This window comes from Bos grunniens, chromosome 14 (assembly GCF_055505025.1).
Source record: "Bos grunniens cultivar Pamir isolate PY7600 chromosome 14, Bosgru_T2T1.0, whole genome shotgun sequence".
Lineage (NCBI taxonomy): Eukaryota > Metazoa > Chordata > Mammalia > Artiodactyla > Bovidae > Bos > Bos grunniens.
Window position 1 is genome coordinate 57623481 of NC_141178.1, and position 23916 is coordinate 57647396.

Sequence of the window (23916 nt, forward strand, 5' to 3'; positions counted from 1 at the left end):
AACACAGAAGCTTTTCACAGAGAAGTTAGTCCTCATTGGTTAATACAACAAATAACTCACGTGAACATTGGGCTCCTGGACTCAGAAGTGAAATCTCAGATGGTCTAAAGCCGTAACCTGCACCCTGTCCTGCCCTGTGTTGCAGACAGTCGCCACGTCCTGAGCACAGGAGCCGACAGCCGTCTGAACGTTATCGACGTGCAGACAGGAATGCTCATCTCTTCTCTGACTGCGGACGAGCCCCAGAGGTACTCTCGGGTTACTCATGATGAAGACGTTTACAGACAGGCTCGCAGTCACCACTCTGGGCCTGCTCTAGCCCTTCCTTCCTGACGAGGGATGACTTCCAAATCCTTCTTGCAGGTGCTTTCTCTGGGATGGAAACTCCGTCGTATCTGGGAGTCAGTCTGGGGAGCTGCTCGTCTGGGACCTCCTTGGGGGAAGGGTCAGCAAGAGGATCCAGGGCCACTCGGGTAAGGTGTCTCCCGCTGACCTGCCTCTTCTCCCTACATGCTCCAGTGCCTCCTTTCCCACCAGAGAACACGCTCTTCGCAGGTTACAAGCCCCCGGGGACCTCTGTGCTGTGAACGTTCCCCTCCAGGTCCTGGCCAGCCTGGCCACCTGAATCTCTTGGTTCTTTCAGGATTTAGATCTGTGTTGGCAGACATTTGACTCCAAAATGGAAAGTTTTTACATTAACTTCTATATAGAGAGGAAAAAAAAGTAAAAGGTATAGATTTTTTAAACACATGCATAGAGATTTTTTTATATATATATAAAAGCAACTTTCTTAGTGGTTCAGTGGCTAAGAGAATGCAGAGGGACCAGGTTTGATTCCTGGTCAGGGAATTAGAGCCCACATGCTTCAACTGTGACCCAAATAAGTTTTTAAAAAACAGGCAACTTCCCTGGTGTCCAGTGGTTAGGACTCAGTGGTTCTGCCACATGGGGCACAGGTTCAATCCTGGTCCAGGAACTAAGATCCTGCATGCCTTGTCACCAAAAAAAAAAATAATAATAAATTACAGAGAAAACAGTCTTGCTCCCAGTGACTTCCACCTCCCAGGTCCCCTCCTTGGAGGACTTCTCCAGCTGGTGACCTGGCGTGTCTATTATCCAAGGATGTTTTCTTGTGTACGTCTGTGTCCTTCTGCCTGTTGGCTTCTTAGTTTTCTTTACATTTTCAAGTTTGCCCTTTGAGCATTTGGAGGACAGTTAATTCTTGGGTCGATGCTTACAAGTAACTGTTGACAGCCCACCTTCGTCCACTTCCCACCGTCACTGCTGTGTGGTCATTTCTTCTCAACACTACATTCAAGTGAGGTCTGTGCCTGCCTTCCTCCGCTCACCTGATAGGAACGGAAATCAGCACACTCACACCAGTTCCCCACTTGTCCCTCATGATACCTGACTTGTTGTAGGTGTTAATATTTGTATGTTACACACCTGTGACTCCCAGCTGTTTTAGCTGTAGCTTTACATCTGCGTGGTCTCCTAGTCTTCCCAAGTTCCCTGTCCTAAGCACTTGAGTTCAGGCAAAGATTGTTTCAAAGGACAAGACGATGTGGTGGCAGCTGGGCAGCTCACCCTAACCCCGTGTCTCTCCTCGCAGGTGCCGTGACGTGTATGTGGATGAACGAACAGTGCAGCAGCGTCATCACAGGAGGGGAAGACAGACAAATTATGTTCTGGAAGTTGCAGTATTAAGTGCCTTTTCCTCGAATGTTTTTGAACTCTATTTAATGTACTTTTAAACCAAACTTTTAAAGGAATTGGTGAATGTGCAATTACAGTAATTACAAATTTCACCACATGAGAAATTTGTGGTTTTAGACTTTATAAATCATGGTGACTTCATTGAAAGCTGTTAGTTGTCATCCTCGAAGGCGGACAAGGATGTGGGAGATTTGGGGAGGGAACATCTGTGAGGCAGGCGGTTGTGCCAGGGTTATGACGATCAGAAAGCGAGTCTGGGTGAAAGAGCAGCTGAAAGATAACTAAACCAGCTGGGGGAAACCTCCCGAAAGCACTGAACAGTTTAAGGACTTTGCAAGAAAACCTGAGTATTCTCCGCTGTTGCCAAGTCACTCTAATTGACACACTTGTGGCATGCCCGCTGGATTGGGGATGTGTGTTTTCATGGAGTGGTCACTTTCTATTACCTGCTAGCCCCAGATTCTGAGAACCTGGGCAAGGATTAGCAGTTCTTATAACAGTTTACTGTGTATAGCAATGGTTTATTTCATTATGGCTGTTAAATGCTCATCTTTTCTATGACATTAAAAATATTTTTCTGTAATGAAATTCTCATTTTCTTATTTAAATAACTTGGCACAAAGTACTAGGTACTTCAAATGTTGATCCTTCTAGAAAACCATCCTTAGTACTGTGTAATCCTGTACTTCTGGAACTATCTTCAGAGCCAAGTCCAGACAGATAACGAGGAACATCATCACTGAAAAACCTGAGTGGGTTGGCTTTTCTGAATTCCACACAAGATAAGCCATGAATCAGTAGCACTGATTTATTTTGTATTCAACCTCTGAACCACAGAAAGCATGCAAGGTAAGATTTTTCTCTGTTACTTAAAAACCACTGGTGTATCCTGAATGTTAAACATGGCTTGGGTGTCGCCAGGAAAATCAACAGGCTCGCTGAGGCCTTGCTGCTCGGCCTCTAGTGTGTCTGGGCTTCCAGGCTGAAGGTACTTCTCTGGACACTCAGGGCCTCTCAGCACAGAGGGCTTGTCCCAGGCTCCTGGGTGTTAGCCACTCTGGGAGAGGACTCTCCTACAAGCCTGACATTTTCAAATGATGCAATAACAGACAGACTAGAACTTAACTTTATTTATACATTTTTAATTAAAATAGAATAGGCATAAGCCAAAGAGGGGGGAAAAAAAAATCAGGATAATGTGTCATTCTTTGAGCAGGGAGGAGGCAGGAAATGGAACACATGACCAGGACAGTGTCCGGAGACCGTCCCGGGGCAGCTAGGTTACATACTGTGTAAATGCCACAATCAGGTCTTAGCCCACTTAATCTACACATGAAAAGAAGAGTCAAGGTTCATTCTATTTAGTACAAGAATTTTTACATTAAATATATAGTGCTTCATTTCTCAAAAAGTGATATCAGTTACTTTTAGAAGAAAGAAGTTCCATTACACAAGGAAGGATTAGAAAGTCTCAAATGCACATCGGCAGCTGTGCTAGCTCGGGAGGTACTGTCAGGCTGCGCGGGGCCAGTGCACATCTCAGGCGAATGCAGAACTGCGTCTGGGTTTAGAAAGGCAGCAATCGTTACATTTTGGCTTTTATTCTAGATGCTTAACTTAGTTAAGGCGACAGTTCAAGCGTATTAAGTGAAGGTAGATAAAATGTAATGACAATCATCGATAAGTCTCTTGCAGCTACACACACTGTCTAATAATGCTTACATGGAATGAAACCAGTGTTACTTAGCTGGTGTTACACATAGAACTGAAGAAAAGTAATTCTAAATGCACTATGGTGACAGTAAAAATGCAAATACAGCACAGAACTAAGCACTGCTCGATATCAAGGTGATGGTTCTAACAGAGCTGAGCCTGGAGCAGTCATTCTACTCACAAGGCTGTGAAAGCATCAGGTTTCCAGTAAAGAAGCTAGTCTGTAAAAGTCTTTTCAACTGTAAAACCAGGGTAAGGCTACAACTATCTTGATGTCTGAACAAGATATACTGGATCGAACAGTAAGATTCCCAGCCCTACTGTAAGACAGGAAGTCCTCATGCAGCATATGCTCGCTGGCTCCTAGAAAGCTTCAGGTGCATAATAGAAAGGTCAGTTGCCCAAGACGTAAACGGGAGAACTTCTGGGAAGTTTCCACTGTGCCGTGACTTCTAAACCTCAGGAATGGTGTGATCCATCAAGCTTTTCATAATGCTTGGCGCCATCCTACAAGACAGTTACTTTTGTTAGATACTGAGGGTTGGGTTTCTTTTTTCAAAACTGCTACAATGATTCAAGAAAACTCTAATTCAAACTCAGTACTGTTAGCATCAGGTGGGAATGGAGCAGGTTTTATAATGAGTTCAGCTCTAAGGGTCTCAGGTAATCTAGCTGATTACAAATAAGCTATCTATCCTGGCCAGTAAGATACAGGTCCTTGAATCCTTATATGTTAAGGCTGAATGGTTAAAAAAGACAATGCTATTAATGCTATGAACTAGAGGGAGAAGGCAATGGCACCTCACTCCAGTACTCTTGCCTGGAAAATCCCACGGATGGAGGAGCCTGGTGAGCTGCAGTTCATGGGGTCGCTAAGAGTCGGACACGACTGAGTGACTTCACATTCACTTTTCACTTTCATGCACTGGAGAAGGAAATGGCAACCCACTCCACTGTTCTTGCCTGGAGAAACCCAGGGACGGGGGAGCCTGGTGGGCTGCCGTCTCTGGGGTCGCACAGAGTCGGACACAGCTGAAGCGACTTAGCAGTAGCAGCAGCAGCAGAGGGAAAGGTGTGTACAGGGGTTTTTTTGTAGGGGGTTGGGGGGCGGTGGGGAGGCTATCACTGATTTAAGACAAGTGAGCTCTTCAAGGATTAGTCCTGACAATTCTCCCCCCAACAACCCCCAAAAGGAGCTAGCTGCATTCTATTCCAGCTTCTGGGTAAACAAAAATTCCATTACAGGAGTTACATTTTTTAATGTTTTAAATATCATTTATCTTTCAGGTAGATACCGAAAGGACTGTGCTGGCTGAGCCAGGACAGAACGTAAGATGCTACCAGACAGACAGCCCCAGCCACCCCTGTTTTATTCTCTCTCAGCTTCCAGCCAGGACTTCCAAAATGTTCAAATGTCTAAATAATGCCAATGTCATCCACTAAAGAACCAAAGGTTTGAAAAGCTTGAGAATTAAAGAAGTACAGAGACTCTATGAAATCACATGAGCACAGAATCAAGTCAAAGAATTCTCTACTTACCGTTTAATAATGTGTTCAAAGATAAAAGCAGGCATGATTGTAATAGTAACTATATTTCCAGCTGTGGACAATATGTCTGCGATCTGAGAGTCCTGTTGAAAACAACGAAAATTCTGAGAGACTTTATTAAATATAAAACTAAGTTATTCTTGGTAAAGAAATATATATGTTCTGAGGTTTTGCTAATGTCTCTAAAATCCTAAACTCCTGGTATTTAAATTTTTTCCAGTTTCTTTACCAAGTTTTAATTCATTAGAATCAACTACATTGAATATATTAGCCAACAAAGCATTCTTTTTCTAGAGATTAAATAACTGCCCCCATATACAATATTACCACACCCCTCTGCTAACATTAATTCTTAATGAAAACCTTTAGACCTCAAAATAGTCCTATTTAGGAATTTGTAGAGGGCATAAACCATAAAAAATGAAGTACTAATTTGACCATAAACTATTACTCATTTCCTACAACCCCTGGACTAAAAAAAGCAATTGGACAAAAAAGCAACCATTCATTCAGAATCTCATCAACATCTTCACTGCCCAGGTCTTCACAGAATTCTAGTTCAAGGGACTTCAGAGATCTCACCCATACAGAGGCCACAATTCTAGAGGTTAACATGAGGGCACAGCCAGCGCCCCAAAGAATGTCTCCATTTTGGTCAATAACAGCACCACCCCGAAACACAAATGAAAAAGAGACTTCTAAAACTAAACAATATGATGTAAGTTCTGCTCTGACCTTCAGTCCGATGACGTTCTGTCCGTTGATCTCACAGATGTTATGTTCCGTGAGAAGACCATTTCTAGCTGCAGAACTGTCTTTCACAATGGATGTGATTTTTCCATTTTTAAAAACAAAGCCAACGTGTCCAGTACTGTCCTTATGCATGGTAATTGTCCGTTCAAAGGGCCTGTGAGCATAACAGTTTCAATTAAAATTGTAATTCCAAGGTAAACATTTCAATGGATTTCCACTATGTTGTACTGGATACTTTGTTACCATAAATTATTTCAAAACTATTTTACTTGGTATGTACATCTTGTGTAAAAGTTTAAAAATTCTCTCCATTATGGCTGGACTAACTAATCAAGATTTCCTTCCTTTAAGTATCAAAGAATTAACACAATGCTTCATGCAGTTTATCAATGTGCTTTTTCCTTTAACATTATGTTTGAACAAAAATCAGTGTTAAAAATGAATTAACTTTTTAGTATTTCCTGGAGCTTAATTTTTCTTAGGAAGTACTTAGAACCTTTATAATATTTCTCACATCTTGATTTTGAAAACTTTACAACGGTATTTTTGCTGCAGCAGCAGCAAGACGGAAGCCCCCAGTCCCTTAGAAAGGGAGGAGCTTCAGAAAGATGGCGTCCGCTCTTGAGCACTGACAACCTGTTACTGCACACGTTTCATGACAAAATACAAATTTTACATTATAAAGTTCACAGCAGTCATGTCTTCCTGGTGATCCAAGTTACTTTTTGAAACTTTGCTCACCTAAGAGCAAAAGTGCCATTTGTCTGCAAAATGTTTACTTAATACCTACCATGTATTATTCAAAGTGAAAACACAAAGGTAGATAAAAGCCAGTTGAACCAACATGAACAAAAATGCCAAAGCTAAAAATGTGTTACAAGGTCTGCCCTTCAACCCCTGCATGGCTGAGAAGGTGGTGGTGTCCGTAGTACAGGTACCGCAAGCTCCATTATAAATGAGCTAAAGATGATGTTCCCACCAAGGACTACAGCCTCAGCCACCCAGAAGGCCAGGCTGGTTTTTGGGAACTGGTAGGCCCCCATGTATTCACCCTGAGCAGGAAACCGGGGGCAAAGTCCAGACACCTGTTGCTGTTACCTTTCTAACCTCTTCTATTTTCCAGAGAAACGGATTAAGACAGGATAGGAACTTCTCAAAGGACAAATTTCTGTAAGCTCTGAATTAAGGTGTAGGCAAAACCGGAACACTGTTTTTAAAAAGTCAAACTATGTAAGAAAGTGAAAGCAACACAGAACTGCAAGAGTATAAATATAAAACTCATCAGTAACATTTGATTATTTTCTGCAACAAAATGCTGTATTTAGTTCAGTTCAGTTGCTCAGTCGTGTCCGACTCTTTGCGACCCCATGAACCGCAGCACGCCAGGCCTCCCTGTCCATCACCAACTCCGGGAGTTCACCCAGACTCACGTCTGAGTCAGTGATGCCATCCAGCCATCTCATCCTCTGTCGTCCCCTTCTCCTGCCCCCAATCCCTCCCAGCATCAGAGTCTTTTCCAATGAGTCAACTCTTCACATGAGGTGGCCAAAGTACTGGAGTTGCAGCTTTAGCATCATTCCTTCCAAAGAAATCCCAGGGCTGATCTTCAGAAAGGACTGGTTGGATCTCCTTGCAGTCCAAGGGACTCTCAGGAGTCTTCTCCAACACTACAGTTCAAAAGCATCAATTCTTCGGCGCTCAGCCTTCTTCACAGTCCAACTCTCACATCCATACATGACCACAGGAAAAACCATAGCCTTGATTAGACGAACCTTTGTTGGCAAAGTAATGTCTCTGCTTTTGAATATGCTATCTAGGTTGGTCATAACTTTCCTTCCAAGGAGTGTCTTTTAATTTCATGGCTGCAGTCACCATCTGCAGTGATTTTGGAGCCCAGAAAAATAAAGTCTGACACTGTTTCCACTGTTTCCCCATCTACTTCCCATGAAGTGATGGGACCAGATGCCATGATCTTCGTTTTCTGAATGTTGAGCTTTAAGCCAACTTTTTCACTCTCCACTTTCACTTTCATCAAGAGGCTTTTGAGTTCCTCTTCACTTTCTGCCATAAGGGTGGTGTCATCTGCATATCTGAGGTGATTGATATTTCTCCCGGCAATCTTGATTCCAGCTTGTGCTTCTTCCAGCCCAGCGTTTCTCATGATGTACTCTGCATATAAGTTAAATAAGCAGGGTGACAATATTCAGCCTTGACGTACTCCTCTTCTTATTTGGAACCAGTCTGTTGTTCCATGTCCAGTTCTAACTGTTGCTTCCTGACCTGCATACAGATTTCTCAAGAGGCCGGTCAGGTGGTCTAGTATTCCGATCTCTTTCAGAATTTTCCACAGTTTATTGTGATCCACACAGTCAAAGGCTTTGGCATAGTCAATAAAGCAGAAAGATGTTTTTCTGGAACTCTCTTGCTTTTTCCATGATCCAGTGGATGTTGGCAATTTGATCTCTAGTTCCTCTGCCTTTTCTAAAAGCAGCTTGAACATCAGGAAGTTCACAGTTCACATATTGCTGAAGCCTGGCTTGGAAAATTTTGAGCATGACTTTACTAGCATGTGAGATGAGTGCAATTGTGCAGTAGTTTGAGCGTTCTTTGGCATTGCCTCTTATTTCCAGAATATTAAAACCCCAAGAAAATGGAAAACTAGTCCTGAATGTCCACATGTAGTGTTTAGTCAGCTCACCTGTCCCGAATGGTCATGGTGATCTTCTCTCCGAAAGCCTGTTTGAGCACCTTGTGCGCCCGGTCCGAGCTCCAGCCAGCACAGTTCTCGCCATTTATCTGCAGCACCTGGTCCCCAAACCGCAGGCCCACCAGGGAGGACGGAGAATTGGCCTGGACAAGCTGAACAAATATACCCTGGAGGACGGAAATCACTAAGTAAGTGCTGGAAAATCAGGAACCAGCTCTTTAGGCAGCTACTCTAGTAATTTTTTTTAAAAAAGGAAAAACTACACAAGTAATACCCCCAAGAAGGAAAGTGAAAATGCTATCAAGGCAACAGGAAGATGTGAGTGGTAATTTCTAGCTCACATCATGACTCACCTGACCAACTTCCATCACCCCCTCCACCTTGGAATAAAAAGACTAAGGAAAATAAAGGCAGATTACTATAATAAATGTAAGGTTCCATGAGTCTGATAGTATACCAAACAGGTATTATTGCACCTGATCATTATTTAGGGGGAAAGACAGTAAAGTGTTGGAAGTTTCATTTAAAGAAAGTGATAGGTTAAGGTCAGAAGTTTACCTTTTGGGCTGAATATTTCCTTTACCCACTTGCTAAATTACACATAATCACTACTATTAAACAGCCTAAAAAGGTGGGTACACAGAATACAACCCCCGTTCTTAAAAATCTACAAGGTAAATACAGAGAACTCAAGTACAGGTAACTGAGAACTAAACGGGGTCTTTTTATTCATGTAAACTAAATTTCAGATGCTGAACACTATAAACAGGCCAAGTATAAAAGGCATGCGCCAGTAAGAGATGAAAGCAACCACAGTCTGCACCCCTCTCCATCCTGAGCTGCCTGAGACTTGGCGCTGCGCATCCTGTACTTGAGGGCGGCACCCAGCAGAGTGGCCACTGGACAAACCACTGCAAGGATAAGTGCTGCAGGGGTGGAGCTGGAGAGAGAGTGGTCTCTCTCTAGGATGGAGAGAGGGCAGTGAAGCGCGAGCTTCCCAGAGCAGCACACTCAATGAGGGTCTCACAAGAGCCACAAGTGTGCAAAGACACAACGCCCTCAGCCTCTGAGGGGCACGTGGGGCGGGGACTGGCCTCAGCCATCTTCCGCCAGGCGCCACATCTTCTACGTGCAAAGGCTGGATGCGCTGAGCTATGAGACCAAAGACCGAAAAGAAGCCCAATAACTACCTTGGAAACCCACAAATCAGGGTAAAGACTCAGCACCTCCTTAGTGATCCTAAGTGCCTCCCCAAAGAGTAACCAGGTTTCGTTTCTTCCATCTGGTAAGGTGAGAGGTAAAGTAATGTACTTTAGAAAGTCACTGTTGCCTAGAAAATGCCCCATGAAAGTCAAATTCAAGGATAGAAATAACAAACCCAAAACCACATTACAAGTCACATGATCCTCTTTTAGTTTAAAAATACTCACGACCACTGACCCCACCTATCAGTCTTAACTTGTACACGTTACCCTATTTCAATGCCAGCATTCTTGTATGAACTATGTTACGATACACGCAGACTAGTGAACTTTATTCCAGAAAAAGGACTGAAAAAAGAAAAAACTTCATCCATGGTCATGCTCAAGTCCCAGCTCTGCCTCTTCAGAAGAGGGTAGCATCTCACGTGGAAAAGCAGATTAAAAGTAGTCCCGATCAAGGATTTACATTTTAAATTGTAACTCAGTCACGTAACAGCTAATCAGACAAGAGTACTGAAAGTGCTTACGTTGTCTATGGATTTCAGCCTGAGCCCAATCTTCCCGTCTTGATCCTTACACAAGATGACTTCCCGGATCCCTTGCTTGATCTCTGCCCTGCGGATCCCAATGTCGCCACCAGTGATAGGGGCCACCATGTGGTTCATGCTGGAAGGCCGCGCCACCACCTGCTGAGAGAGACACATACAACACATCAGTATTCGCAAACACACGCCCTGAGAAAATCCAAAATGATAACTGAATATATTCTGCTGTGGTTTCCTAAAATGTAATTTGCCAATTATTTCCTTCAGATCTGAGTTTTGCAAAAATGACCCTATTTTGTTTTTTAAAACTAATTCTGCAGGTTACTCACCCTCCCAGACACCATCTCCAGCAGACTCAATGACTCTCTGTTGCCGATGAATTCGCTGGCATTGGTTTTATGTGTACCCTGGCTTGTTTTCAACTCAAATATATTATCCTTGAACTTTATAAAGGCTGTACCTTACTTTTAAATTCACATAGCATCTTCCTGAGGGTTCTTTTATATGGCCTTATCTTCAACAATGTACTTAGCTTTTATTAAAGAGGCAAACTTCTTACCTCACAGCTCCACTACAAGGACTAAAAGTACCTGTTATTCAAGTGCTGACACACACAAGACAAATGTTATTTTTCGTCCCTTTAGTAAACATCTGTGGATTAACCAACTGTATGGAGAACAGCTGTACTAGGGACTCCGTTAGGTACCAGGCCTCACATTCCTTATTTTTTTTTCTTGACCAAAATCAGTTTATTGTTTTAAGAACCAAAGACAGTGAGGGAAGAACATATTTGTTACCAAGGCATCTTAACCAGAACCTGTCATAAAAAGCTCTGGTCTGACACCTGTGATGCTCAGAGCAGCCATGATGGGGGAGAGAAACCTCAGCCGCACACACACACAGGCTGCGAGTGTCTCCTTCAGAATCACAGTCACTGGGACACCACACACACACAAGGAACCATACTACGAATCAAGCACAAACCCAGAAAATACAACTTTTGAAGAATTACAAAACTTCAATGCTTACAGCTATAAAAGCATAGAAATCAGGCAATGGGACAGAAAAAATTAAGCAAATGAATTTAGTTTAGCTGGAATACAGGACAAAAGGGAGGAGCTTTGGAGTATAACTTTTGGAAAAGAATTTTTTTCCAGCAAGTACAATTAAGTGCTTACTCAGTGTTCTTACTATGATCCATATGACCAACACATGACCACTGCCCCCTCCTGCTAAGGCCTACTATGACCACCATCTACTCTTGCCCTTCTATTTGCCCTCCACACAGCAAGCACAGAAACCCTTTTTTTAATCAATTATATCTATCATTCCCACAACTCAGACCCCCAACCCCTTACCCTGTCCACAAGGCTGCAGACTACCTGGCCTGACAGCCCTTCCAATGCCAACCCCCCAATGCATTTGCTACAACATTCTGTCTCATCTGCCCATCACCTAGGTCTTGTCTCTCAAGTCTCTCAAGTTCATTTCTGCCTGAAAGCCTTTCAAGGTCTCTGCATATACTGGCTAGTAAAGCTGAAAGTATGTACTATGGTTTCTTTACCAGAAAGTATCTGTTGAGCATCAACTGTATGAAGAGAGAAGCTTGTGGGCACACTGAAGAGAAGAGAGGGCAACAACAAGTGTCACAGACTCTCTGTCCCTTCCAAACCCACCCTATGCGGTGAGCCCTCTTCTGTCACTGGCTTTCTGGTCAGGACCCCTCAAGAGGAGGAGGTGCCAGGGCCTGCCCCTTCCTGTCTGCTTCCTGCTCCTGCCAGTACTACCTGGGGCAAGCCCTTCGTGCTGCTGGCAGCAGGTGACCAGTCTCCAGATTCCAGACACTCCCAGAAGAGCCTCCGTGCAGCCCCCAGAGGCACCAGCGCCCGTCACAGGGCCCCTCCCCTGAGGCCCAGCTCACGGGACTCCTCCACCATCACTGTCGCTCTGAGAACTACGACCCCCATCCTGCGCGCCCCAGTTCTAGAAGCAGCTTTCTAGGTTCCGCTTTTGCTTTTTTCAGTTCTTCAACCTCTCTGATTCTTGTTATCTCTGTTAAAAAATCTAGTGTGATTTCTATTGTTCCAACTGGACCCTGACTGACGTAAGCAAGTTTCAATAAATATTTGGTGAATAAATTGAAAGCCAGGTACTGTATTAAGCATGGGGGTCATGGGAACAACAGAGACATAAAGGCTGTCTTCATGAAGTTATGCATTTACCTACGACAAGTACTATAAGGTATTATAGTCTTATAGCAATAATCTTAACACAAGACTGTGACGCACTATATTTAAGCCAAGAATTTGGGGTCAAACTATAAGAAGCTTTAAACTTAAAAAGATTATGAGCAAAAAAATGGTAACAGACCTGAATCTCAGAATGATAAAGTTAGCAGTAGCTCAGTATTCATTGATATACCAAGTTCCTGGAGGAGTTACTGGAAAAAGAGACAACTGTAACAATCTAGGTTAGAGGTAGAAACACAGGGACGGGGCCACAGCAGGCTACAATGAAGAACATGAGTATAAGAAACGCGGCAGCGGCAGAATCACTAGGTCCATAACTAAATGCAGAAGACAAAGGAGAATGTGCCAGTTAAAGGCACCTGAACCTTTAACTCCTACTCAATTAGGAAAGTGGTAACAGCGCAGAGGAAGCAGACTGTAAAAAGCAATACCAGAAGACGGTCCTGAGAGGAGATCAATGCTAAGGCTATACATTTGTGAGTCTGCCACAAAGATGGTAGCTTGTATCTCTCTGTAAAGTATGATTTTATATAATTCAGAACGAATTACATTATACATACCCCCTGACTTGGTGCTCCAGGGACCAAGGCCATATTTGCACGTATTTCTTCTTCATTTAAACTCAGGCCCATGTACTGAGAGAGCTCCGGATACAGCTTAGGATAGAGATCTAATAACAAATGAATGAGTAGAGGAAAAATATTAGTAGAATATTTTTAAAAACCATTGTTATTATGGAGTTTTACTTGTATTTTAAAAAATCACATTTATTTTATAAAATCTAGGGTGAATTTAAATTAGTAATCTAGAAAACCCCTTTCTCTGTAATGACAATTAGAAATGGAAAACAGAAAAATAAAAGTGAAAGTATGAAGACATTTTAACTGAAACCTCAGACTTCTAAATACTCAAGACTTGAAATAATTTTCCCAAGTTATCTTGCCTTTTCTTTCTCTTAAACCTATTAGGAATTTTCTACACATATCACTGATTCTCCACTTAAGAACAACTGACCAAAATGTACACTTCAAATCAGCTATGTTTTAATTCATTCAGTAAACACAGCTATAAAATGATTCTTCTACCAAAAAAAATGAACTGTGGGGGAAAAAAAAAATTAAAGCTTGTAAATTTATTTAGTGTCCTATCATTTTAAGAATACACAGCAATGAAATCTTTGAAACAGTACATTTAAATATTAACAGTATTTAACTGAACAGTAGAGTTAGACACTATTTCCAAAAGCTCTTTATGTGATTTATGGATTTTCTAAAGGAAACAATGTTATAAGCCAACAGGCCATAAAAACCTATTTAACACTCCTGTTGTATTTTTTTTTCATTTTATACTGGAGTAGAGCTGATTAACAATGTTGTAGTGGTTGCAGGTGGACAAGGGACTCGGCCATACACATACATGCATCCATTCTCCCCCAACTCCCCTCCCATTGAGACTGCCACACCTTTTGTATCTGAAGTCATATTATTTAAGAGTTCTGTCCTGAATTCCTATGAATTTAGAAGGAAAAGGAACCAGGGAGAAGGGTATGGAGTCAGAGTAGAGACTCCAGGATTTGGGAAGTTCCCCCAAAGGAGAACGCTATCAATCCCCACAGCCCTGAAAGACAGGGGAGGGGACAGTTCAGTGAGTTACATCTTTTCATAAATGAATCACTCCTAAGTCAAGGACTTACAAAGGGTGAAATTTAAGTAACAATTTTTATAAAGTCATAAACATACTTTCATAGTCACAGTTCACTTTCTTGATTAAAGGGTTGTTTTGAAATAAACATTTGTATTTTCTTACTACTAGAGCAAGACAATTTCATGCTGTGTATGTTAAAAAAAAAAAAAAAATCCTGGATTCTCTATTTCAGTAAAAGAAGGCTTAACAGGTATCCCTGTTCAAGGAGAAGGAACCCAAAGAATAAACCTACTTCCATCTTGAGAGACGGGAGCAGAGGCTTCAGATAAAATCGCTGGGTTGGCAGGGTTTGCAGAAAATGCAGTCTGAGCCTAAAAAAAAAAAAAAAAAAGAATTCTAACAACACTCTATAGAGACTCACTTAAACTTCTCATATAACTTAAATCCAGTAATTAAAAAAAAATCTAAAACCCTTTACTTTTAATTAAGAAATTCTAATTTCAAACAATTAAGCAATATATTTTCAAAGAAAATACATATAATTAATATTTCATAATGCTACTGCAAATATTTTCACAATGCATTATGAAATGATAGTTACACTTTAGTCTAAGTGAAAGTACCTTCTTTACCTAAAGAAAAAAGCTTAACCATATTTACATTAAGTATATACCAGGAGAACACCTAAAAATTTAAATACTTAAGTTGCTAATATTTATTTTGCCATTTCAGCATATCCCAATGAAATGTTTATCTACATTTTACCAAGTATAAGAAGGTGTTCAGTCAGTCAATTCAGTCGCTCAGTTGTGTCTGACTCTTTGCGACACCATGGACTGCAGCACACCAGGCTTCCCTGTCCATCACCAACTCCCGGAGCTTACTCAAACTCATGTCCATTGAGTCGGTGATGCCATCCAACCATCTCATCCTCTGTCGTCCCCTTCTCCTCCCATCTTCAATCTTTCCTAGCACCAGGGTCTTTTCCAATGAGTCAGTTCTTCGCATCAGGTGGCCAAAGTATTGGAGTTTCAGCTTCTGCATCAGTCCTTCCAATGAATATTCAGGACTAATTTCCTTTAGGATGGACTGGTTTGATCTCCTTGATGTCCAAGGGACTCTTAAGAGTCTTCTCCAACACCATAGTACAAAAGCATCAATTCTTTGGTGTTCAGCTTTCTTTATATTAAAACTCTCACATCCATACATGACTACTGGAAAAACCATAGCTTTGACTAGACGGACTTTTGTTGGCAAAGTAATGTTTCTGCTTTTTAATATGCTGTATAGGTTGGTCACAGCTTTTCTTCCCAGGAGCAAGTGTCTTTTAATTTCAAGGCTACAGTCATCATCTGCAGTGATTTTGGAGCCCTCCCAAAATAAGTCTGTCACGGTTTCCATTGTTTCCCCATCTATTTGCCATGAAGTGATGGGACCAGGTGCCATGATCTTAATTTTCTGACTGTTGACTTTAAGCCAACTTTCACATTCTCCTCTTTCACGTTCATCAAGAGGCTCTTTAGTTCTTCTTCACTTTCTGCCATAAGGGTGGTATCATCTGTATATCTGAGGTTATTGATATTTCTCCCAGCAATCTTGATTCCAGCTTGTGCTTCATCCAGTCCATTATTTCTCATGATGTACTCTGCATATAAGTTAAATAAACAGGGTGACAATATACAGTTTTTCCGTAGTCCTTTCTCGATTTGGAACCAGTCTGTTATTCCATGTCCAGTTCTAACTGTTGCTTCTTGACTTGCATAAAGATTTCTCAGGAGGCAGGTCAGGTGGTCTGATATTCCTATCTCTTTAAGAATTTTCCAGTTTGTTGTGATCCACACAGTCAAAGGCTCTGGCATAGTCAATAAAGCAGAAGGAGAACTTCTGTAACTCTCTTGCTTATTCGATGATCCAACAGGTGTTGGAAATTTGATCCCTGGTTCCTCAGTCTTTTCTAAATCCAGCTTGAACATCTGGAAGTTCACGATTCACGTACTGTTGAAGCCTGGCTTGGAGAATTTTGAGTATTACGTTGCTAGCATGAGTGCAACTGTGTGGTAGTTTGAGCATTCTTTGGCATTGCCTTTCTTTGGGATTGGAATGAAAACTGACCTTTTCCAGTCCTGTGGCCACTGCTGAGTTTTCCAAATCTGCTGGCTTATTGAGTGCAGCACTTTCACAGCGTCATCTTAGGATTCAAAATAGCTCACCTGGAATTCCACCACGTCCACTAGCTTTGTTCATAACGATGTTTCCTAAGGCTCACTTGACTTTGCATTCCAGGATATCTGGCTCTAAGTGAGTCATCACACCATCCTGGTTATCTGGCTCATGGGGATTTTTTTTATATAGTTCCATACCATTTCTGTCATTTACTGTGCCCATATTGTGTACCAAGGGCATGAAATGCTCCCTTGGTAACTCAAAGGGTTACCTTTTCTTGAAGAGGTCGCTAGTCTTTCCCATTCTATTGTTTTCCTCTATTTCTTTGCATTGATCACTGAGGAAGGCTTTCTTACCTCTCAGTGCTATTCTCTGGAACTCTGCATTCCAATGGGTGTATCATTCCTTTTCTCGTGTGCCTTTAGCTTCTTTCTTTTTTTTTAGTTCTACCAGTTTATTGCTACCAACACGTCACCCTCCACCCTCATGCACACATGCTCAGTCATGTAACCCCATGGACTGCAGCCCGCCAGGCTCCTCTGTCCATGGAATTCTTCCAGGCAAGAATACTGGAGTGGGTTGCCATTTCCTTCTCCAGGTAGCTTCTCTTCTTTTCTCAGCTATTTGTAAGGCCTCCTCAGACAACCATCTTGCCTTTTTGCACTTTTTTCCCTTGGGGATGCTCTTGATCACTGCCTCCTATACAATGTCACGAACCTCCGTCCACAGTTCTTCAGGCACTCTGTCTATCAGATCTAATCCCTTGAATCTGTTTGTCGCTTCCACTGTATAATCATAAGGGATTCGATTTAGGTGATACCTGAATGGCCTCATGGTTTTCCCTACTTTCTTCAATTTAAGTCTGAATTTTACAATAAGGAGTTCATGATCTGAGCCACAGTCAGCTCCCGGTCTCGTTTCTGCTATCTGTAATAGAGCTTCTCCATCTTTGGCTGCGAAGAATATAATCAATCTGATTTCAGTTGACCATCTGGTGAGGCCCATGTGTAGAGTTTTCTCTTGCGTTGTTGGAAGAGGGTGTTATGTTATACTAAGTACAAAAATATTACAAAGTATGCAAAATGCATACTTAATCACCGACATAACAATCATGGTAAAGTAATGTAATTTATGTGTTAAAACTTGCCAAAACTTTGAAAACATATACACTTAATACTAGTCAGGGGCAGGTATGCCAGGAGCTCCCCTCAGGGCTGCCTTCACAGCCCATGCTGTACGGACTGTTCCTTTTTCCCTTACAGATATTATCTGAGCTCCTCAAGCAGACATGTCTCTACTGGCAGTTAAGCTGTAAGATCCAGATGTAAAATTTTTACTTAATCAAAAATATACTGATTAAGTGATAGGAGTTTAAACCTATACTCTTTATCACCAAGCTCTGAAACTGATGCTAAGAGCAGTCCCAAAGATGCCTGGAGAGATGGTAAGGAAGTCCACAAAAGTACTGCAAGTACATCACTCATCTGGATTCCAAATGTTCTGATATGACTTATTGAGTCATTCTTTATTACTGTTTCATAATGTCACAATCTAAATTCAAATAAAATGCAGCAAGCAAACCTTTTTAACTTTAAATATATCCACAAACTCAAAATATGCTGAATTTTGAAAATTCTCTCACCAACTATCAACTAAAAGGAGCTAGTGGCCAGTGGATTGCTTCCTGGATAAACTCTAAGGAAAAGAAAAAAAAATACTGTTCCTCACTAAAAAGAAAGGAGCTATCAAAGCCACGAAAAGACATGGGGGAACCTAAAATGCACATTACTAAGACAGTGAAACCAATCCGAAAAGGCAAATTACGGTATGAGTCCAAGCCTGACATTCTAGAGGAGGGAGGGAGGCCTGGACAGAGCGTGGGCACTGTGAGGGAGTGACAGTGCTCTGCGTGACACCGAACGGTGGCTCCACATCAGCACACCTTCGTCCAAGCCCACGGAGCGAGCACAAGCGTAGCTGTGGACGTGGGGAAGCAGCAGCAGGTCAGTGACTGTCACAAGTGTACCACTCTGGCGAAGATGCTGCTGGTGTAGGGCGAGAGGTGTGTGGTGTGCAGGTCAAGCGGGGGAGGGCGCACAGGGAAGGGTCACTGAGATGGAAACTGTACCTTGCATCACTTCTGCTGTGAACCTAAAACCGCTCTGAAAAACAGAATTTACTAACTTTAAAAAATTGATCCTTTTTACACTGGTCTATTATTTCTATTCTTTCATTCATTGCTCTTGTTCTTATCCAAGGAATACTGAAGTAAGCTCTCCGAACACAAAGTTACATATTTAATTACTATATAATTTGTAGTAAAAATGAAAGATGGTACAACAAAGGCTTAAGGACTATAAGCCATTTAAAAGCAGCAAAATATTCCACACTCACTTGAAATCTCAAACTAGTGAAAAAAGCGGGGGGGGGCATGTTGTTTCTACAACTACAGAAAGCATGAGAAGACACCGTACTCATGGAGCCACCACAGTCAATCTCTGCTCACTGTGTCGGGATGCTGATGACTGTTTCTCAGTCTACTATGCACAGGCGTGGCTCCTGTTTGAGACTCACAGTGGACAGAGAGGCGCAGGGGCTGCACCATGCTCAGAGCCACAGCCTGATGGTTCCTGTGAAACACTTTACAGAATATGAATTGCCAAGTCACCGCTGCGGTGTGAAAGAAGAGATCAGAAAATAAATACTACCTTTACAGAAGCACCTCAAAAACAAAGACTCAAGTAACACTACCACAGAAAATGAAGAAAAAATAAAACAGAAGCAGTCCAAGATGTTAGTGGCTAGGCTGGGAATCTTTTTAAATCCAGCGAGAATTTAAAAACCATGTTCCCCCCTCCTTACTCTCTGTCACATCTCCAGGCAGCTAGCTTTGTGCTCAGAATATAAAAGGCTTTGAAATGGAAATATCCATACAACGAGCTGCTCCTTGAAGAGCTCAGCCTGAGGTGGACTGCAGCCGTGTTCATTTTCTGATCCAACATTTGCCAATATCAACTCTTGCCTTCTTTTTCTGCTGCTTTTGAGATAAAAAAAACCTCTGTTCAAAGTCTACGGTGGTTTAGGTTCAATTTCATAAAAACTAACAAAAAAGGACGAAAAGGAAATGAGCCATCCTCTCATATCACTTAGTGCTCAGATGTCATAGTAACAGCTTAACTGTTATACTTCAAGGTAAATATCTCAAATAAAAGCTTTTTAAAAAAGAAAGTATACTTGTTCAGGTGTCCTGGGTGGAAATAAAAACCACATGAGAAAAATAATAAAATAGCAAAGAAAAAACAGATTTGAGATGACTGAATAAACCACTTAAAACTGTCAGGCATCAAAGCCTTGGCAAGCGAACAGATTTCAGAGATTTTACAAACCACCCATCAATACCCAGAGAAGGGATGAGAAATACACGCTCATGAACTCCCCCACATTCAACCAATCACTGCCAGGGGGCTAACAATTTCAGCCACACATTTGTTACTATTTTTGCTGATTTCTTTCTACCCTTAAAGAACATTTTGTCTAAAAAACACTTGTATTGTGTTCTCACAAGTTTGTAATAAATATTTTATGCTAATTAATTAGGAAGTCAATCTCACGTAGAGTAAACTGAGGCCAAGATCTCTAGTAAAATGATCTTTAGGGTAAAAAACTTTGAAGTACTTTAGCAACTTATATGGAGAAGGCGATGGCACCCCACTCCAGTACTCTTGCCTGGAAAATCCCATGGACAGAGGAGCCTGGTGGGCTGCAGTCCATGAGGTGGCTAAGAGTCGGACACGACTGAAAGACTTCACTTTCCCTTTTCACTTGCATGCACTGGAGTAGGAAATGACAACCCACTCTGGTGTTCTTGCCTGGAGAATCCCAGGGACGAAGGAGCTTGGGGGGCTGCCGTCTATGGGGTCGCACAGAGTCGGACACGACTGAAGCGACTTAGCAGCAGCAACAGCAACTTGTAACAGAAAAGAATTTCATCACATTTATCATATCAAAAAGATTTCCAGAATAAAGTGTAACACGGAGTTTAATTTATCTTGTCAAATTAGAAAAACAAATAACAGCTGAAGAAATTCAGAAATAAGAGTTTATAAAAGACCAAGTTGAAAGTAAACTGGAAACAGGATGGTTCACTAAACACTACAATTATCTCCAGTTAAAACCAGTAACGAAAATTCACAGAACAGTGAGACTTGATCCCAATCCCAAACTTTCTTAAGCAGAAGAAACTATCTTACAAAGCTAATACTCAAAGGAGTACAAAAATGCCTGACTTAATGAGTGTTAGAATCACTGTACTGTCTTACATAGCCACTTGGAGCAGGACTCTCTGTTGCTGTAGCAGAGACTGTCTGCTGCTTACGTTTAAAAGACACATATGCACCACATAGATACACACAGACCTAATGTCCTTGACTGAAATATGCTACTTGCATTAATTTTTTGATAAAATTGTTATTAAAAAGCAATGGCATAAATTATAGTTCTTATTAGAATAAACACACGTATATAAAGTTGACATAGAGATTCCATGTGTCATGGAAAAGACAAATAAAACTTTCTAAAAGTAACCAAAAAAAAAAAAAAATCCATAGGATTCATTCTCTTAATCCGTAAAATAAAAGGCTAGTGCTACATAATAGTGTCCCCTTTCTACTTCTAACATCCTCTTTCTCCAAGTGTACAATTTAGTGGTATTAAGTATATTCATATTACTTCTCTATTACTAACATTCTAATTGTATGATTAACAATTTTCTGCATCTGAAAAAAAAAAAAAAAGACACATTGCTCGGCTTTCACTGAGCTCTTCTTACACTCCTCTTCCTCCTAAAACAGTACGTGCCGCCCCGTTTCGATAATGTTTAACTTTGGAGAAGACAATTACTTCAAAGACTGGTCATCCCTGAAAACCCAACAGTACACATACTAATTTTAAACAAGACAAACTTTAAAATGTACTTAAATTAAAACTAGTCATGAAACCAAGTTATTTCCGAAGCGTCTTAAGTCCCATTTCAAAGAAAAAATATCTCGCACCCATTAATTCACAGTGAAATGAAGAAATCTCTAGTTTTCTAACGTTCTAGTTAGAAAAACTGAGTTTATACAGTGTAAATTGAACAAATACATCTGCTATTTAAGTTTCTCACTTCACTTCACCTATAATCAGAATGTATGGCAGAGGACATGGAAGAAGAAAAGTATTTAAAACATACCTGAATCACCTTGTCTACCTTCAGGTCTTCAAGAGATGGGTACAGAGACATTTTTGCAGGATTTTTCTAAAGAAAAACAACAAAAAATGTCTATGATTCAGACTTCATTGAAATTTAAATAGTGCATGGAGCCAGCAGCATACACATAAACATATGTAAGTCGTTTAACACAAGATTTAAATTGCAAAACAAAAGAGTATGACCATCTAGCTATACTAAAAATTGCTGACTGATGGTTGCCAACTACCTTTCTCTCGAGCTATATCCATTACAAATGTGAAACTTCCCTGAATACAAGTCCCTTCATTTCTATAGTTTAGAAAATCAAAGAACAATTATGTGACTCATCTAGTTTACAAGAACAAGGGCTTAGCAACTGAGAGAGAATTATATCCTTCTAACAGAAATCTAAAACAGCTGATACATGTTATCTATGTACAAAACCTCATTATTACAAAAAAAAATATATACACACACATTACATAAGTATATATATAAAATAATATACACCATAGGAGACATGAATGAAATGGAGGAATAAAAGGGAAAGGAATTTTTATATTCTAAACACTCCTATATTGTTCAACGACTTTTAGTGACCATGAATTGCTTTTTGTAGTGATTTAAAACAAAATTCTCAAAGTATTACAGGCATACATACTCCAAAACTTTGTTTAGGTATTTTGAGATGAATACTTCCTTGAAGCCCAACAAAACAGAACATGTTCTAAATTGATATAGGGGTTGATACTCTGACTGCCTCCCAATGAAAACCCACCCACGACTGGCTGCTCTGTGAAGATGGAGACAGGCCCTTTAAATGCTGCTCTTCTCCAGCTGGGAAGATGCTAAGCTTTGTCAATGGGGAAGCTGGAGGTACAGTGAGGAGAAAAGGGTGTTTTCTCCCAACTTGCAGTGTCCTCCTCCAGCCAGGCCACTGCAGGGAGCAGCAGCGACAGTCCCCAGCACTGCTGAGCAGGCTCCCAGCACGGGGGCAGCAACAAGGCACTCCCCATGCCCTTCCCCACTCACTTCTGGGATCCAGTCAGTCGATGATGTTTTGGATGACTTTTCACTTTCTAACTTATGAATAATGCTGCTAATAAGGCTAACAAGCATTTACACCCCAGTTTTTACATAAACATATAATGTTCAACTGTCTTCAGACACAGCTAAGAATAGAACTGCTAGGTTATATGGTGACTCTGTATTTAACTTTTTGAGGAACTGGTTTCTGAAGTGACTGCACTATTTCACATTCCCACCAACAGGTGTGAGGGTTCCAATTTTTCCCTAACTTGGCCACTACAATACCGTTGTCCCTCGGTCTCTGCGGGGCACTAGTTCTAAAAGTCTCCCCTGCATACATGGAAGTCTGTAGATGCTCAAGTCCCTTATATAAAAGGGCTCATACACACTTGCTATTGTCGGTCTTTTCAATTACAGCGGTCCGAGTGGATATGCAGCAGCACTTCACTGTAGATTTGACTCCTAATTCCTTAATAACTAAGGATTTTCATGAACCTAGATGGCCAATCTGTGTATCTTCTCTGAAGAAACATCTATTTAAATCCTTTGCCTATGTATTCCTTTTTCTTGCCTAACCGCCCTGGAATAGAACCTCCAATAAAACGCTGAAGAGAAGTAGCATGATACAGTTTTGAAGAGGAGAATAGGGCCTCGGTTTGTGAATAAAATGCAAATTCTTAAAAAAGCACAATCAAATACGTCTTAACCCTATTAATCCAGGAAAACAAAAGTTACCTTTTGTGTCTCCAAAGATCAGTTCTCTAGAAGTTTTCTCCTTTATCACATTTTATTGACACTTTCCACCCATGTATCAACATCATAAACAAAACCATTCTAAATTCACTGAGACTAATGCTGACTAGCAATCCAGGTGTTAGTTCTATTCTTGGTTCTGCCACTGGTCAGGGTCTGCCACTGGTCACCTACAAGATCCTTTTTTTTTTTTTTTTCCCCCATCAAAAATGAACTGGATGAATGGTTTAAAACTCAGAGTAGTTTTCTAAAATTTTTTTCCCCACAGACGCTTTTCTTCAAATATTAACTGACGTTGTTTGAACAGCTTTGAGGTCACTCATTACTCCCCCTCCCACCAACACACACACATTCAGGCCTAGAAAAGATACAGCATCTTTTAAAACAGCAGCAAGTATCACCCCAACTTACACTCTTTAAAAAGTCAGTTTAAGTAAGCTGACCTTAAATCTCACTATTCTTATAAAATACAAAGGATTCCTCAATCATTTTACCTGAAACGATTTTTGTGGTCTCATCTCATCCAATTTCACTCCAAGCATTACGTGCTTCTGTGCCTCGGGATCTTTGTAAAAGCTTTGTCTTCTCCCTGGAATGTCCTTCCAGGGCTTTTCCATCACAATCTTAGTCAAGAGCCCCTTCTGTGAGGTCACCTTTGATGACC

At 41.1% G+C, this 23916-nt stretch overlaps 2 protein-coding genes and 1 long non-coding RNA gene across 8 annotated transcripts in view; 2 read left to right on the forward strand and 1 right to left on the reverse strand.

Annotated features, from left to right (window-relative positions):
• The window catches only part of NSMAF (neutral sphingomyelinase activation associated factor), a 68413-nt gene extending 64668 nt beyond the window's left edge, over window positions 1–3745 (forward strand). For 4 of the 5 annotated variants that reach the window (XM_086336896.1, XM_086336895.1, XM_086336898.1 and 1 more), the window contains exons 29-31: window positions 146–248; window positions 364–473; window positions 1613–3745. In XM_086336896.1, coding sequence (XP_086193022.1) covers window positions 146–248; window positions 364–473; window positions 1613–1707 — 308 coding nt within the window. In that variant the 3' untranslated portion in view covers window positions 1708–3745. The remainder of the gene's footprint in view (window positions 1–145; window positions 249–363; window positions 474–1612) is intronic. The other variant, XR_015140834.1, reaches the window with a different exon arrangement.
• SDCBP (syndecan binding protein) overlaps window positions 2838–23916 on the reverse strand; it is a 34708-nt gene continuing 13629 nt past the window's right edge. The window contains exons 2-9 of one of the 2 annotated variants that reach the window (XM_086336900.1): window positions 21471–21536; window positions 14370–14448; window positions 12994–13103; window positions 10167–10325; window positions 8429–8604; window positions 5713–5884; window positions 4969–5060; window positions 2838–3936 (exon numbers count right to left, since the gene is read on the reverse strand). In XM_086336900.1, coding sequence (XP_086193026.1) covers window positions 3882–3936; window positions 4969–5060; window positions 5713–5884; window positions 8429–8604; window positions 10167–10325; window positions 12994–13103; window positions 14370–14448; window positions 21471–21536 — 909 coding nt within the window. In that variant the 3' untranslated portion in view covers window positions 2838–3881. Of the gene's footprint in view, window positions 3937–4968; window positions 5061–5712; window positions 5885–8428; window positions 8605–10166; window positions 10329–12993; window positions 13104–14369; window positions 14449–21470; window positions 21537–23916 lie in introns of both variants that reach the window. The other variant, XM_086336899.1, reaches the window with a different exon arrangement.
• LOC147359470 (uncharacterized) lies at window positions 4356–5993 on the forward strand. Its single transcript, XR_015140836.1, has 2 exons — window positions 4356–4501; window positions 4717–5993. It is a non-coding gene; the product is annotated as an uncharacterized LOC147359470 (long non-coding RNA).